Raw genomic sequence first — 16,833 nt, 5'->3', positions numbered from 1 at the left:
GAACTGGAATTTGAATCCTTTTTATTTCCTTAGAGAAATTATAATAGAACCTTTATTACTAGTGCGTCAATATTGCAGGAACATTATGTAGTAGAAACATGAACTGTTATAGCCTTTATTCTATAAAATGCTTTGCAATATTTATACACTTATGGGAAAATATCCTAAAGAAATAATCTTTCTGTGGGGGATATAGTAATGCCATTCCTAAAGACTAGAATTTATACATAGACTGTTCTGTGAGATTTAAATTTAAAAATCAGCATATACTACATCAAAGCAGAACATATTTAACGATAAATGACAGTTCAGGTCAATAAGTTATGACTTTTTTTTAAAAAAAGATTGTGAAATTCAACAAATGATTTTGATTTTGTTTTACAATATGAGAGTAAATATTACTAGTTAGGAGACAGTGGTTTTAGTTTTATTACTCTCTTAAATAATTACAAACACCTCTGAAGATTTCTTCTTACATTCTTTACTTTTCCTATTTGCCCCATTTCTCCCTTTTCCTTATCCCTCAGCAGCCGTGGTTTGTCCGTTGCAGAGGCTTCATAAGGATTGAGGAGGTAGGGGAAGAAAGATGAAGGCAATTTTAAATTCATTATAGCTGTACTGCTATTTATTGTTTTGTTTTTATGGATTTCTCATTGAAAGGATATATATATGACGTAGGGGTTGAGTGTAGGTTCTGGTTTTAGGTAGCTTGTTTTCACATCCCAGCTTTTCCACTTAAACAAGTACATAAATTCTCTGTATTTTAGTTCCATCATTCATGAAATGAAGTCTATAATAGTGTGAAAGTCATGGAATTATTTTAAAGAAAAATTAAGGCATGTAAGATTATGCCTGTCATTTTAGAATCGTTCAATAAAAAATTGATTAGGGCAGTAGTTCACAACTATGGCTATGCATTACAATCATTCAAGGAAATTTTAAAAAATACAAATGCTTCCACCCTGCTGTTCTGGTGAGTAAATCTTTGATAGGGCCTGGGGATCAGAGTTTTCTCCCATTACTTGTTTTGCTTGTTTGTTTATTTTTAAGTGCCATGAGATTTTTGTCTCTCGTGTTTATTGCCATATCCCCAACTTTTAGAACAGTACCTGGCACAGAATAGGCACTCAGTAAATACTTTATGAATGAATAAAAATTAATTATTTTTGGTTCCTCAGTGATTCATCCCCTCTCTGTTTGTAAAAAGAAATTTAATTTTTAAATTTACAAATATAAAATTCATTATTATTATTTTTTTTTTTTTTGGTGAACAGTTCTGTTTGTTACTTATGGTCAAACTTACCCTCAAACCCTGGCAACCACTGATCTAAGTCTTCATCCTTATAGTTTTGGATTTTCCAGAATGTCAAAAATTGAATCATATGCTGTATCGCCTGTCGAGTCTCACTTTTGTCACTTAGCATGGTGCATTTGAGGCTCATTTTACGTTAAGTGCCTCAGTATTTCTTTTATGCTGAGTAGTATTCCATCGAATCTGGAACAAATATATCAATAATCTTGCTGGTTTTTTTTTCTTTATTTTTAGCTTTCCAGAGTACTGGATCTTCCACCAGAAAACTTGATCAAGTCAATATCTGCAGTTCCAATTTCGAGAAAAGAGTTAAGTATAATATGTTTGTAAGAATCTAAAATGTTACTGACTTTGTCAACATACAAAAAAAATTGTCACTATTTAATTTACAGAGTACTCCTTGAAATTAATCATAAAATGTAATTTAACCTATTATTCACATTGACATGAATAATAAAATCTGTATTTTACATAATCTGACATGGCAGATTATATTAGTATACTCATGTTTTAATATTTGTTTATGCTAATAACTACAACTGTTATTCCCATTGACATAAATAATACAATTAAAATCTGTATTTTACATACTCTAACATGGCAGATTATATTAGTATGCTCATGTTGTTTTAATACTTATTTATGTTAGTAACTACAATTATGGCAGTCTTTAAGAAGAATTAGGATTGAGGTTCAAATTAATTTTATAACAGCAAATAAAAGAACTAAGACTGTGGTTAGGATCTCAGGGTTTTTGAAGGACTCTTAGATTATACACCTATCTGATGCCTGAATACCATTGTACAATATTTATCCGCTAGGTTTTTTTGTGGTTTATTTTTTGGTTTTTTGTTTGTTTCTATTTGAAGACTTCCAGTGATAGAGCACTGTCGGTTAGGACTACATACAGCCGATAGTTGCTTTCTTGAATGCAGGGAAATATTTATCTCTTTGTGAGTTTGGTCGTTCTAAATGATACTTGTTTACCATATGGCTAGAAAACTTCAATATTTGGATAAAAGACCCTCTCACTCAATTAATAATGACAAGCAATTAGCTACGTAGTAGGCATTTAAGCCCTAAACTTTAGAAAGACGTGAAGATATAATCATCAGTACCATTATGTCCTTATGTTTTGTCCCCTTAACTTTGTCAGGATTTTAAGACAAAGATTATCCCAGAATAGGACAAAGAGATAAGTGGAAAAGGAAGAAAAAAGCTACAAATGACCTTGTAAAAGAGAACATCTTTAAAATGGCCTGTTGCGAATTCCTCTCTATTGTGTTCCAAGAATAGGGCAACCACTGACCAACGGGACCTCATAATTACATGGGCATTGATGTAATGTTCAAAACCAGTTACCTATTTCACAAAATCTGTGACATTCTGCATAACAATGGCAATATCTCTGTTTTTATTTCATTTTTCAAAGGCCATGAAACTGTCTTGGCCCAGCTTTTGAATAAGATTTCCTCCTGCCTGGAGCTCCCTTGGGCAGCTCCACTTTAACAATCTGAAATACTAAGACTTTAGTTCATAGAAAATAAATATAGGGGAGGATCTCAACATTTTTCTAGGCTACAAGCCTAAAATTCTACATATTAAATTTATTTAAAACAAAGGGAATGTCCAGTGCTTTGCCATAATAAACTCAGGTGTCCTTTATAGTACTGAAACCAAGCCTAACTGTCCTATATTTCTAACTTTATTCTAAAATGCTGTTAAGTGCCAGGAAATTACGAAATAATTATGAAATATTATTTTTGTTAATGTAGTCTGTTTAATATGATATGAATCATTTACTCAGATCTTCTAACTCCATTATATTTTCAACTATGGTGGAATTCCTGTTTAATACTAATCCTAGTAGAGAGGATTAATAATTTTGTTACAAACCAGGAGTACTTGAGTCTAGGGATTTCACTCTAACACCACAAAAACATGTCCTCAGAAATAGTGGGAAAGTAGCTATTGCTTTTTAAACTTTTTAAAAATGTAAACAGTATTAAGGTAGAAGGAAGAGTCTAATGACCCCTCCGTGCCCATCACTGACTAGCATTAGCACACAGCCAGTTTTGTTTCATCTGTACCCCTACCACCCGCCTTCATAATGGATTATTTTGACAACTACTGCTTTTCATAGTGTAGATGTTATGTCTCTTAAGGTTTTTCTTTTTGTATTAATTTCAGGAGCACAAAGCAACTAATAGTTAGACATTTACACCCCTCAGAAAGTGATAACCCACCCCCTAAGCTAGTACTACCTCTCTGACATCTTATATAACTGTTACAATACCATTGACTATCTTCCTTATTCTATAATCCGCCTCCCATGACTACACACACACAAACACACACATACATACACACATTTACTTATAGTTGACATACAATATTCTACCTCAGTTTCAGTTGTACAGCGCATTTGGTCATGCATCTACACAGTCTATGAAGTGATCCCCTGATAAATCCAGTGCTCTTAAATTAGTTTGTTTTTCTATCACAAAAACAAAATATAATCTTAAGGAAATTCAAGAAAATACAGAAGAATAAGAAGAGAAAAAAATTCCCTTTAGTTTTACTGCAGTGAGATAACTGACATTAGCAAGTTGGTGTATTTTTACATTTTCACTTTGAATATGTCTTGCAGTCTTTAAAAAAACATAACTATAAAACTACTGTATACATGATTTTTGAACCCTTTTCCCTTGACATCATTCTTTTTTTGTAAATAGCCAAGTAATGCTCTCATGCTCCCCTGTTGATGAACATTTAGAATGTTTTCATTTCTGACTTTTTACATAATTCACATTCAAGAATTACCTCTTTAAATAGACAAAGCCAAAGTTCTTTGTGAGTCTATAATTAAAAGTTCCCAAAAGTGAAAATTGGAAAGTAGGTCAAGTCTGGTTGATCCCCCACCACCCTAAATCATTTACTTCCCTTTCGGTCTTTCTTACTGGCAAATAACCCTTCACATAATTTCAGAATTCATGTTTTAAATATTCCTACTTTATTGTAAATCACTATTAATAGACCAAAAGGGTGATTTTTTAAATTTGTCCTCCTACCACTGAACTAATTAGACATATTTGTGATTTCTATCGATAATAAAATTTTTAAATTCAATTGAACTAATTTATTATTCATGTCTAGAATAAAATTAAAGGTGCCTCATACTCTTCATAATTTTTAAAAACTCTATAGAAAATCATGTGACCTCTTTGTGTTTCCTAGATGTTTTGAGAGCCATCCTATAGGTATATGGTCATATTAGACCTGTTACACAGTGTCCTAGCTATATGTCAAAAATCATAGTTTAATCTTTGATATATTCAAATCTATAATTTCAATTAATACTGTTATGGATTTTATTTTATTTTTTTATTTTTAAAAATCTGTGTTTGTGTGTTAATTCTGTTATTCTCATTTTGTTAAATTTCTTCAGTTTCCCACATTATTGCCACAAATACTTGACTAAGCTATTAGTCCTTTGATAAGGATAAATAAACATAAAAATACATTCAAACCTTATGCGTTTCCACAATTAAAGTTAATCTTTAGAAAATTAGATTATTACGTAATTGTTAGGGAATAGTCTTAGAGAAAAACAGTACAGTTTGCCAACCAAGTCAGTACATGAAGAACTACAGACAGAATAATTCTCCAGGCCTTAGTACTGGTACACTTTAACATTTTTATTTAACATCAGAACTAGAATTAGTATTATTTAACCAGGACTTAATTTCTCAACAACACTGTGAAGTAGGTACCGTTATTATCACTCTTTTCCTAAGGTACAAGGGATGTTTAAACAACATGCCCAAGATCACATAGACAGTGATTGACAGATGAACTTGGGCCTGTAGATGAACTACAGCTATAGATCAACTACAGCTCAAACGTCAGTAGATGAATTTGGGTTTGCAAGTGTAATCCACACTAGGCTGCTGGATAATGGATGAAAGCTCAGGAAAATTTTTAATGGTCATTGTTGACTAGGTTCTTTAATGTGTTGTTAAACAAAAGTCACACAGGATTTTTTAGGTATGTCTCTAAATTTCAAGAGTGATAAGAACAGTCAGTTGGACCCCTCTAAAATACATCCTTTTGTGTCAGTTGTAGTGGGCTAGACAGACCTACTTACTCAATCCACTTACTCAACCCATAGGGTCTCATCCTCTGTCTGGTTCCTTATTAAATATTAGGAGATGTTCAGTGTGGGTAATTATGTAGATGTTTGTATATCAATTAAAATTTTTTTTACGCTTTGAACTATTTCAAACCTACAGAAAAATTTATAGAGAATAACATAAAGAACAATCATGTGCTCACTTTCTAACATGTCAAGTCTTAATGTTTTCCAAAGTGGCTGCTCTAGCTGACAGAGATATAAACTTACAATTAGGTAATGGGAGAGGAAGAATTTTGTAAGATGATAAAAGGTAAAGTTCTAAATAAATACAAGGTGATGATATTTCTAACTGCTTTGTATATTGAAAGCATAACACCTTCTGATAAAATTGTGTCAATGTGGAGAACTCACAGTGATTAGTCTGTTTGTTACACCAGTAACGTTTTCAGGGTAACAGCAGCTTTTTCCTATTTCAATGTCTGTCTTTAGAGAAGTAGCAGATTTTCAGCTTTCTGTGGATTCTTTATTGGAGAACAGCAATGACCATTCAAGACCAGATATTCAAGCTCAAGCCATGAGACTGGCAGAGAAGGTATCTTAACGTTATTATCTTTTTTTGACATTATAATAAACTCATTATTTTAAAGAAAAAAAATACTTTGCAGGCTATCTCAACCATAATAATGAATTAATAGTGTTTCTTTGTTCAAGGCACCTTGGAAAATACAATTTAAATTCGTTTTAGCTATGTACTATAAGATTAGGATGATTTTTTCAAATTAGTTATAAAGCATTCCTCTTGAGCTGACATTGTTCAATTTTTTGATTAACTACTTACAGAAGGACTGAAGTGTTAATTAAATTTACAGATTGAAGCTGGATGGACTTCTGAATTTAGGAGAAGAAGCTTGATAAATTAGACCAGTGGATTGTACTTTTGAAAATGAGTTTCTGAGAAAATGAGCATTAAAATTTGAGGAGAAATGATTAGAAGTAAATAGAATCATGATTGCAGAGTAGAAGTGGTTAGATGGTTTAATCAACCTCTTTGATGTCTCTGATGGCTTTGGTATCTAAAAGAGGAATTCAGAGGACTATAGAGAATGAACAAATTTAAATTGTTGGTGTAATTCTATCAGAAAAGGCAGGTGGTAGACAAGGTTTTTGGGGTTTTTTTTTTTTTTTTTTTTTTAAATAAGGTTATTACATATGACAAAGAAGAAGTGTCTGGACACACTAAAGAATTGGAACAATGAAAGTCACTATCATAGAAAAAAGGTTTAAAGAATGAGTATGATCAAGGAGCTTTGGTAGCTTAGTAAATATTTATTTGATCAAAATAAAACACCCCAGATTTTTATCAGCAAATACATCAGGAGTAGAATCATCCTAATTACAATATTTAGTCTCAAAATAAAAACTAGTGGCTCTTCAAGTTCCTTGGATATATCAGATGATTTGAACATCTAGTTGGTTAAAATTTTAAGGCATATTCACTGAAGAAAACATATTTAAATTATTTACATTTTATATGTTGGTGCAAGTGCTTTAACATAGGCCCGGGCAGACTGTCATGTTCTGTGGCTCTTTTAAAAGGTAGGTGAGGTAAAAAGAATTTGTGCAGCTCAGGGTGTGTAGAGTGGGGGTAAAGTGATGCTTTCTTTCTTCCATGTTAGATGGAGGATTTGGGTGAGAAAATTATAGGAATACAGAATAGCGTTCTAGTCAGAAAAAGAAGAAAATGTGTTTACCCAAATGGAATGATAGAATTGAAGGGACTGGCTAAGGCCCAGGTCCGGAAATAATGACAGAGAGTTGATGCACCTGCTGCCTTTGCGCAGTTGAAACTTTGATAATATTAGAACTACAATTCTCAGTAGGCCATTTTATAACATAACCTATTGTACTTAATTTGTTTTCAGCTAAAATGTGATACAGTAGTGAGTGAAATCAGCACTGGTCAAGGAACTGTAAATTTCAAAATAAACAGAGAACTATTAACAAAGGTAAGAATGGGTTATGTCCCAGCTCTTGCATCTTCACTCTCTGCTTTAGCTACAGTGTTTTCCCGCCAGTTCTTACATTTATTGTGCCTCTTCTTGCCTCAGAACCTTTGCACATTCTCATACCTCTGCCTGGAGTGGCATCCCAGTTAACGCTTGCTTATTCTTCAAATATTGATATTTCCTGGGCCTTTTCTGACCTTTCTGTCCTTCATTTATATGCTCTCATTGCGCTATATATTTTTCCTTTACTATAGTTGCTATTTTACATTTTATTTGATTAATGCTTATTGCCCTTTAAACTCTAATTTGCATTAGTGCTTACAGTTTCTGTTTTTCCTCACTGTTGGATCCCCAGTTCCTACCACAGTGCCTGGCATGCAGTAGGAGTGAGATAACTATTGTTGAATGAATTAATGGACTCTGTATTGAATACAAGAAAGGTACTGCTGGTTCCTGCTCTCGGGTAGTCTATAATCTGTTGAAAGCATAAGATTTATACAAGAAACCATAAGACAACTTCTTCCTTTAATAAAACAATAAATATTAAAACAACAAAAAAAGATCAGGACAATAAGCATAAGAAAGATCAAAGATGGAAAAAGTCAGGATGGCCTGGAGGGATTGGGGAAATCACATAGAGGAATTGGGTCTCATGTGAGTGAGACCATGGAGGACACTTAATCCTGAATAGGCAGTGGTTTGAGATCTTTTGGTAAGAGTTTTCATCTCAATTGAACTTGAAAATTTCTCATAATGCATGTTTTGGCCTATTATTTTTTTAAAAAGAAGTGCACGCCAGTATTGAATTGGTCAGGCTTAGTAAATGCTGCAGTCTTGAATTGAAAATAACTATAAAACCAAAATTTCTAATAATATAGTTTCTAACTGAAGGAGAGTTAGTATTTTATGTATATCTTTAGATCTTTAAACTTTTTTCTTTCATCTTTTTTTCACTCTTACTTAAAGGTAAATTAGTTAACCAAAATCAGTCACAAAGAGAAGAAGGAAATTTGTTTTGAGCTTATGAAAAAGTGTCTACAACTTGCTGGGCTCTTGATAAAATTTCATGCCAATTTAGCAAACCACTGAGTCTAATTTAACATTTTTAAGTAAGTGACTCCTTCTTCCAGTTGCAGTCTCAGTTTTTGTGCAAGTGGAAATGTAGCTCACCCAAAAAGCCCACCAAACTTTAAGCCTCTTGACGGCAGCAATATTGTACTTTTTAAATTTTCCCTGAGATGTGGAAATGTGCTATGGTAGATGGAGTTTGCCTTTACAGCCAGCTTAGGTGAAAGAGATGTGGTTTGTATTTCAAGGTAAGGCATATATTTACTTAATAATTTAAAATTTCAATGGCCATGAATTTTCATGCTTTAGTAAAATTAACAAACTGAGATTTTCTCTAGTTTAAGGATGACTACTTGCTTGCTTATTAAAAATATTCCCAAATCCTTCTCAATTGACAACATAGGGACAAGAGCTATTGAGGTCCAGCTACTCTTTCTCACATGGAAATCCTATCTTCATTGTGGCCTTGAGGATCAGGATCTTAGTATGAATTTTGTTAAAGGAACAAATTGCTCACAGTAGCCCTACTCAGTGTCAAAGTAAAGATATATCCTAGAGCAGTGAACACTGATATTCTGACAGAGAGGCATTGAATGTTCTTGTGTTGTAAGTTACAATTTTTTAATTATAAATCTTTTTTGCTCAAAGTCTAATTTCTTCTACATCTGGCTCCATGCTTTTTAGGCCTGAAACGGTGGCATTTGCGTGTCTAATGAATTTTTCAGATCATATCAAGAAAAATTCAACCCTTCTTAGGACCATTATAAGACTTTTTATTTTAACATTGTAAAGTTACCAAGTTACCATTAATTCAAAACTTACTCCTCAAGCAGAAACTTACAAATTTGTCATTGCTTACACATGTACAAACTTAACCTTGCATAAAACATTATCTCTTCATGCATTTCAGTTGAATTAGCACCAGCAGCATCAGGAATGATTAAATGTTAGCTTAAGTTTGGATCACTAATAGTGGCTTAAAAATGTCTTCGTATAAATCCTCCTCAAGGGTAGGAGGCTAAAATGGGAAATTAAAGTCAGTAGACGCTGCCAAGTCTCTGGACTAGATAATACATTTTTCAAAGCTAGATATGACCAATTCATATATTGTGAAGAACTATCACTTTGGTACCAAAATTGCACCTGTCAGTAGAGTACAGATGGTTTTCAAGAGAAACTATAAATTCAAGTAATACTTAATTCAGTTTAGAGAAAGAAAATGAGTTTAAATAAATAGGAAAAAGGCAAACAAAATCCTGTTTTTTAGATGTGCCTTAGAAATATACAGGGGATAACATCATTTTTATTTCACATGTACACATGCATTTTTTGTTTGCCAAGTTAAACTTTGCATGCTCTACCAAAACTTAAGAAAAAAAGAAAAGGAGATACTAATTTAAATTGCCGTGATTGTGCTCATTATTTCACTAAGTTTATGCCAGTGGTACTGGATACATTCAAGTCATGTGTAGTGCCAGTTGGCTAAACACATGGAAAGAAAGAATAATTAAACACTTTTCTACTATTGACCAAAGGATTGAGTAGACAAATAGGTAGTGGTAGCTTGCTTAGTTAAAAGTCCTGTTGAGGGCTGTAGAGAAATAGCATCCAACAAAGAGTTAGATAAAATAACAAAAATCTTCCACAGAAACGTGATGGTGATAGACAAACAAAAAGTACCAGCCAGTTGGAATATTCATTAATTTGCTAAAGTATTTCAAAAAGTGAAACCTTTGAAAGATTTAATTTCTGATTGTAAACTCTTTATGTACCTATATTTACATTACTGAGTACATCTTATAGTTAGACATACGTATTGATGAATAGATGGGCCTCTGGTCTTATTCATCTATTGGAATATCAGGGAACTTGACTAGCTCACTGACATTCTATAATTAAGAACTTTCTCCTGTGTGCCCACTAATTTAATAAACCTCCTGCTTATTATTTGCCAGGGATTATATTACTGAAATCTGAAGATAAAGTGGCATAGATTCTGCCCTCAAGGAGCTCATGATCGAAAAGAAAAGCATATCAGTGTAATGTGTGATGGGTACGATAATGTGATGACTAATATAATGAAGGCATGTATAAAAATTCAATCCAGTGTAAAGAAAGGTACACATACGTCTGTCTTGAGGCAAGAGGAGATAACCTTGAATTTGGGATGAAGAAGAAGAATATGCCTGGGAGATATAAGGCCAGGCATTCCAGGCAGAGAGGACAGCGTGGGCCAGACGAAATTTATTTCATTTCATTAGTTATACAGGTGACCCTTGAACAAGACCCTTGAACTGCATGGGTCCAATTATACTTGGATTTTTTTTTTTTTCAGTAACCACTGTAAGTGTATTTTCTCTTATGATTCTCTTAACACTTTTTTCTCTAGCTTACTTTAAGAATACAGTATATGATACATATAATATACAAAATATGTTCATTGGCTGTTTATGTTGTCAGTAAGGCTTCCAGTTAACAGTAGGTTATTAGTAGATAAGTTTTGGAGTAGTCGAAAGTTATATGTGGATTTTCAACTGTGTGGCCGTTGCCACCCCTAACCCATGCCTTGTTCATGAGCCAACTATATATTCATTGCAAAAAAAAAACTGTCTTCATTTGTGATTTTTATTTTTATTTTTATTTTATGGGTATTGTAGTGTGCCTTTTAACAAATCAACTTTCTCAAAATCAAAAAAATGTAAAGGTGATAATGCCTGTAAAGTAAAAATCAAATCACTAATTGCTAAAATCTTTGAGGAGCAGGGAATCCTTGAAGGAACATAGACTTGATTAAATATATATATCATATAAGAAGACAGGTGTTATTGTTTTGTTGTGGTTGTTGTTTTGTCGTGGTGTACCTGACAGATGAAGAGGGTGTAAAACAGGTTAGAGCGTATAACTGTAATGATATTAGGAGTTAGCATGTTCAAGGCTTGGTGATTAATAGGTGATAGCTTATAGAGATTATGGAGGGAAAAGGGTAAATCTTAGGAACTCCTAAGTTTCTGACGTGGTTAGCTGGGGATAAAGTTCATGGAAATGGAGAATGCAGAAGGAAGAGAAGTATATTCCATTTGAAGTGCTTGAGAGAGACGTCCAGTCCTGAGTTGGGCATATCTGTCGGTGTCACTGGAGAGATTTTGTTTGGTAAGTAGTAGTTGAAATCTTAAGAAGAGAGTGGTGTCATTGCAACCAAGGAGGGAGGGTAATTGCAAGAAAAAGAGAGTTGTCATCAGCTAAGATGGTGTGTGAAGAAAAGTGGTTAGGGTAAGTGGCAAGGGACCAGAGTTAGGGCAGATGATCAAAAGGGACTCTTTAGCCTTGTGTAATTTTTTTTATTTTACAAAAAGAATATTCATAAAAAAGAAATATATTAAACAAAATTTAAACATTAGGTTTGGCATTTAGAATTTTGATTTGGAGAGCACTCTCAGTGAAATAGTAGAGAAAAAAGCTCCAGGTAGCAGGTGGGTCAAATTGTTAATGAAAGGTTTGGAAGTGGGGACATATAAGAGAGTCCTTTATTAAAGTTGCTTTTGTGTTTGTGCCAGAGAAATCAACAAACCAAGAGTCATTTGTTGAAAAGAATTCTAATTTATTGCTATAACTGTCTGTGGAGCCTACCATCCATTACATAAAAAGGCTTGGAAAGTGAAAAAGATGGGTAGACCTTAACTTTAGAATAATCTGAGTATGAATTTCTTCTCACTAATGTTTACCTCTCCATTGGCAATCTTCTTGTGGCTCACATTCTTGAAGTAATTAACATTTAATAGTCCCCTAAGGTGCGGCAGGCACTGTTCTCTTTATTGTCTCTGTGTTTATTAATCCTTTCTCTCTGTGTCCTCCTGTGCTGTGTGAGTGAGCAGAATATTATTTTCTCGGTGTCCTTGGGCAGATACTTGCTGTTTCTGAACCTTGGTTTTTGCAGCTATTCAGTGGGAGGTGTTGCCCACCTCTAAGACTGTGAGGCTTAAGGATAACAGAAAAGCATCTAGACTCAAACCTGTAGATGCTTCTTAACAGTATTGCTTCGCAACTAACTTCCTGCTTCCTTCTCTGCCTTTGCCATTAAGTGACCATCTGAACCAACTCTTATGATAGTGAAATTCTTCACATTAGAAACTACATATTTAGGACTCAAAATCCAGTTTGAGAAGCAAAATCAATATTAGAGTACATAAAAGTCTACCACAATAAATTCAAAACCCTAATAAATCAATCAATCAATCAATCATCACCATTAGTTAAAAAAAAATAAAGTATGAATTTTGTGAATTATACAGTAGTTCTGTGTTAATAACTAAAAATTAACCTGGAATATGTTTTGGCAGTTTCTGTGAGAGTTGCTTGTTTTTTACTTATCTAGCCAATAGGCATTTGAATTACAATTTTTTGTTTTCTGCCATTACTTGTGATCATTAGTATTGCAAAAGTAGCAGCAGCATGCAGTAGTTAACACAGGTAGGGAGTAAAAGAAATTTTTGCTGTCTGACTTAATAGCCGTGTGGCCTTAGGAAAGTTACTTCACCAGTCTGTGCTTCTATTTCCTCATTTGTAAAAATTATACTTACCTCTTTGGGTTATTGCAAGGGTTAAATGAGTTAATACATAGAAAATGCTTAGAATATTTTCTCACACAGTCTGCAGTCAGTAAACATTCGATGTAGCTTCTGGTTTTATTGTTAGTATTTTCTGTGGGACTTAGCCAGTTACTTACCCTCTCTAAACTTCAGTTTCTTCATCTGTAAAATATCTACATCATTGGTTCCTGGACATGATGTATAAAGGGGAACAGAGCCCCTGTAGACATTCACTCGTGTTATTACTGCTCTGACTAGCGTCAGTGATGGAAGGTGATGCTGCTGACACTGCTGGGAAATTCTCAGTTCCATCAATTAAAGGGAGCAAAATTAGCAACACTTAGTTCTCAATAACAAAGTAAATAAGAAAATGGCAGGGTTTTTTTCCTATCATTAAATCCCAGCCTTTACTTTTCAGACAGTGCTACAACAAGTAATCAAAGATGGCTCAAAATATGGATTAAAAAGTGAGCTTTTCTCTGGTCTTTCCCAGAAGAAGATCGTGGTTGAATTCAGGTGAGTGCCTACTCATCTTGTGTGTTGGTTAGTCAGCTGGCTGGTCTGGTGAGAGTACTGCCATTATCATCTGAGGTCTCATGAAATTACACGTGGAAAAATTGAAAACCAGTGAGGTTATATTTTCTTAAATTCACAGTGAATTGATCATTAAACCCTGAATAAAAAATGTTGGACTCCAAGCAAAACAATGTCTAGTGATTATTATGGGCTCTTTTTCTTTCAGAATTAAGTATTTAACAGTTACTTTTTTGCTTTTTTAGTACGAGTTCTTCATTTTACTAGACTTACTTTTTTTTTTTTTTGCTTTGGTTGACAGTTTACTAAATAGACTACATTTGTACCTTATACTGTAGTTTTTAAAAATTATTCACACGTGAACTTAGTAAAAATGTACTTTATAGAAAACTGTCAGCAAAACAAATAAAAATAAGATTGTACATTTTATACACAGATTAGATATCATGTTTCCCCGAAAATGAGACCTAGCCAGACAATCAGCTCTAATGCGTCTTTTGGAGCAAAAATTAACGTTAAGACCCGGTCTTATTTTACTATAAGACTGTGTCTTATATAGTGTAATATAAGACCGGGTCTCACATAATTTTTGCTCCAAAAGACGCATTAGAGCTGATTGTCTGGCTAGGTCTTATTTTCGGGGAAACACTGTAACTGCTGGAAATGTTAGGAATTATTTTAATATTACTAAACTTTTAAAGCAGAGGTAATGGTTACTGCCATATTAAGAATTTTTAAATAATTTGATTACCAGAAAACAAAGCCTTGTAGTATTTGTAATATACAATTTAAAAAATTACCAGAAAATAGTTTGAAGTTTTAATCTGCCTCTAAATAGTCTTCATTATAACTTTCTGATATGCTATCAATACAACCGTCTAATATTTGAACTGTTTTTAAGTAGCCAAAGAAGGAAAGGAAACACTTTCAGAGTACAGGTTACAGTTTGACAGCTCATGAAAATTATCAGATATTAAATTTGCCTTCCTAGAAGCTGAAGAAGAGTCTTAATGAACTGTTTTCCCACTTAGAAAGATAGAACTTGCTAGAATCTTTTGTTTTCTCAAGTCTATATTTCTGTGGAGGATGTTTAAAAATTGATACGATAAATACGATTTCAGGTTTCCTAACTTATTATAATTTACCATGATAACAATTCAACGTAGTTATAATTAGCATCTGGATAACAGAGGTGAGAGGGTTTTGCGGATTCCACATTTGTACTCTCTGACAGTCATTTGTGTTCTTAGAAAAGGCAGGTCATCTAAGATTCGGTAAAGGTATCTGTTTATGATAAGGACTGATTCCTAAGTAGTGTTTTAATACTCCTATGGAGTCTCCCACCTCCTGCTGTTCCCAGTGTGAAGTGTTCTCACAAAACTAATTTGAGGATCTCTGATTGGTAAAACGGGACTCCAAAAGATCAGGGTACCAGCTCTGACTGTTAGTAACTGATTCGGTTATCTCAATGGAACAGCTTTTTTCCCTGGTCTCTTTTCTTATATGGAAAATAACAGCAATAATATTTGTCTCTTCTTACAAATTGAGGAAATTACATGAAGTAATTTTTTAAAAGTCCCAGGAAGATGTCCAAATTGTATCTCATTTACTGTGGCTATTTTAGTTTCCAAAGGAGTTGAATATGTGTTTTCCATTTCATTGTATTCCCTTTCCAGTAGGAATATGGTGCCAGAGAATGGCAAATTGATGATTTTAAGCAACATTTTGTCAAGGCTGAAGACCTAGATAGATTCTGTTCTTATATTCCTAGAAAAAAATTACAAAAACTCTGTGAAAACTTAAACCAGATAACATAAATACCTAGTTTAAAAAAATAAAAGATTACAAAAGGCTATTCAGTGAAAAGGAAGTCTACTCCCCATCCCAGTTTACCCATTCTCTCCTTATAGGCATTCCCCAATACTAGGTCTTATTTACTCACCTAGAGATATTCTGGGCTTTATGAACAGATCACACATTAGGCATTGTTCTACTCCTTGCTTTTTTCACTAAACAATGTATCTTATCTTCCTTTAATATCAGAATGTCCAGGGCTGGTTTGTAACTTTTGTTTCACAGTATTCTGTCAGTTTTTTAAATCTGCTTTATTGAAGTATAATTACATACAATACAATACAGTTCACCATATTTCAACATATAATTTGATGAGTTTTGGCAAAGTTGTATAGGTAATGTAACAACCACTGCAATTAATGGTATAGAACATTTTCTCTTTTATTTCTGTTTTATTGATTTTTTGCTTTTATCGATATTATTCTCGGTTTTGGTCTTCCTTTTCTAGTTTCTTAAAGGGGAACTTTAGATTATTGATTTGAAACTTTGGTCTTATAAACATTTCATACTTTGCTCATATAAACATTTCATGCTATACATTTTTCTGCTTTAGCGCACCGATTTGCTATTAAGACAGTCCTTGTTTCCTTTCATTCTCTTAGGAATCAGTCCTTCACTGTCCAGTTTGATAAAACCAGTGTTTTATATGTTTTTCTGGTTTTCTGGTTAATTTATATTTTTAATATTGTAAAATTCATGAAATTTTCAAACACATACAAAACAGAGAACAGTGTAAGTCCCATATGCTCATCACCTAGATTCAACAGTCATCAAGATACTGCACGTTTGCTTTATCTCTTTCCTTTGTTGTCTCAGTTCCCTCATTTGTAAAATAAGAGATGAGAGTACCTTACCTCACACCTCTTATGAGTTAAGGAGTTAATGCATGTAAAGTGCATGAAACGGTAACTCAAGTATTGAGTGCTATAGAAGCCTTTACTATTGTTGAATTATTGATTACAACTTCTCAAGCACACAGAGTGATAAGGGTGTTGATTGAGAATTTTGAGTGGTGATCAGATTTCTGAGTATTCTGGGAATTTTATGCATGAATATTTTTATATTTTTCAATTTTAATTTCTGGTACAGTAACTATTGATAGGTACTACCTATAAAAACAAAATTCCTTTGGGGTCCTCAATAATTTTTAAAAGTATAAAATGTTTGCAAACTGGTGCACTAAACTTAATTCCCTATAATAAAAGTTGCTTGTGCCAAAACAATATATCTCAATTTCTTCATCTGTTTATCCATCGTGATTTCACTAAGTATGCCACTTCTGTGTATGGTACTGCTTCATGAATCACAGGATCAGTTTCACTAAGGATGATTCTTTGA

The 16,833-nt window shown here is 33.4% G+C and overlaps 1 protein-coding gene across 2 annotated transcripts in view; it reads left to right on the top strand.

Annotated features, from left to right (window-relative positions):
• Positions 1-16,833, top strand: part of RARS2 (arginyl-tRNA synthetase 2, mitochondrial) — a 50,932-nt gene that overhangs the window by 12,975 nt on the left and 21,124 nt on the right. For both annotated transcript variants that reach the window (XM_033101141.1, XM_033101133.1), the window contains exons 2-5: positions 1,547-1,620; positions 5,937-6,039; positions 7,370-7,453; positions 13,526-13,623. In XM_033101141.1, the coding sequence (XP_032957032.1) occupies positions 1,547-1,620; positions 5,937-6,039; positions 7,370-7,453; positions 13,526-13,623 (359 nt within the window). The remainder of the gene's footprint in view (positions 1-1,546; positions 1,621-5,936; positions 6,040-7,369; positions 7,454-13,525; positions 13,624-16,833) is intronic.

This window comes from Rhinolophus ferrumequinum, chromosome 3 (assembly GCF_004115265.2).
Source record: "Rhinolophus ferrumequinum isolate MPI-CBG mRhiFer1 chromosome 3, mRhiFer1_v1.p, whole genome shotgun sequence".
Taxonomy (NCBI): domain Eukaryota; kingdom Metazoa; phylum Chordata; class Mammalia; order Chiroptera; family Rhinolophidae; genus Rhinolophus; species Rhinolophus ferrumequinum.
The sequence above is the reverse complement of the archived record's forward strand: the minus strand, read 5'-3'. Positions and strand labels throughout refer to the sequence as shown.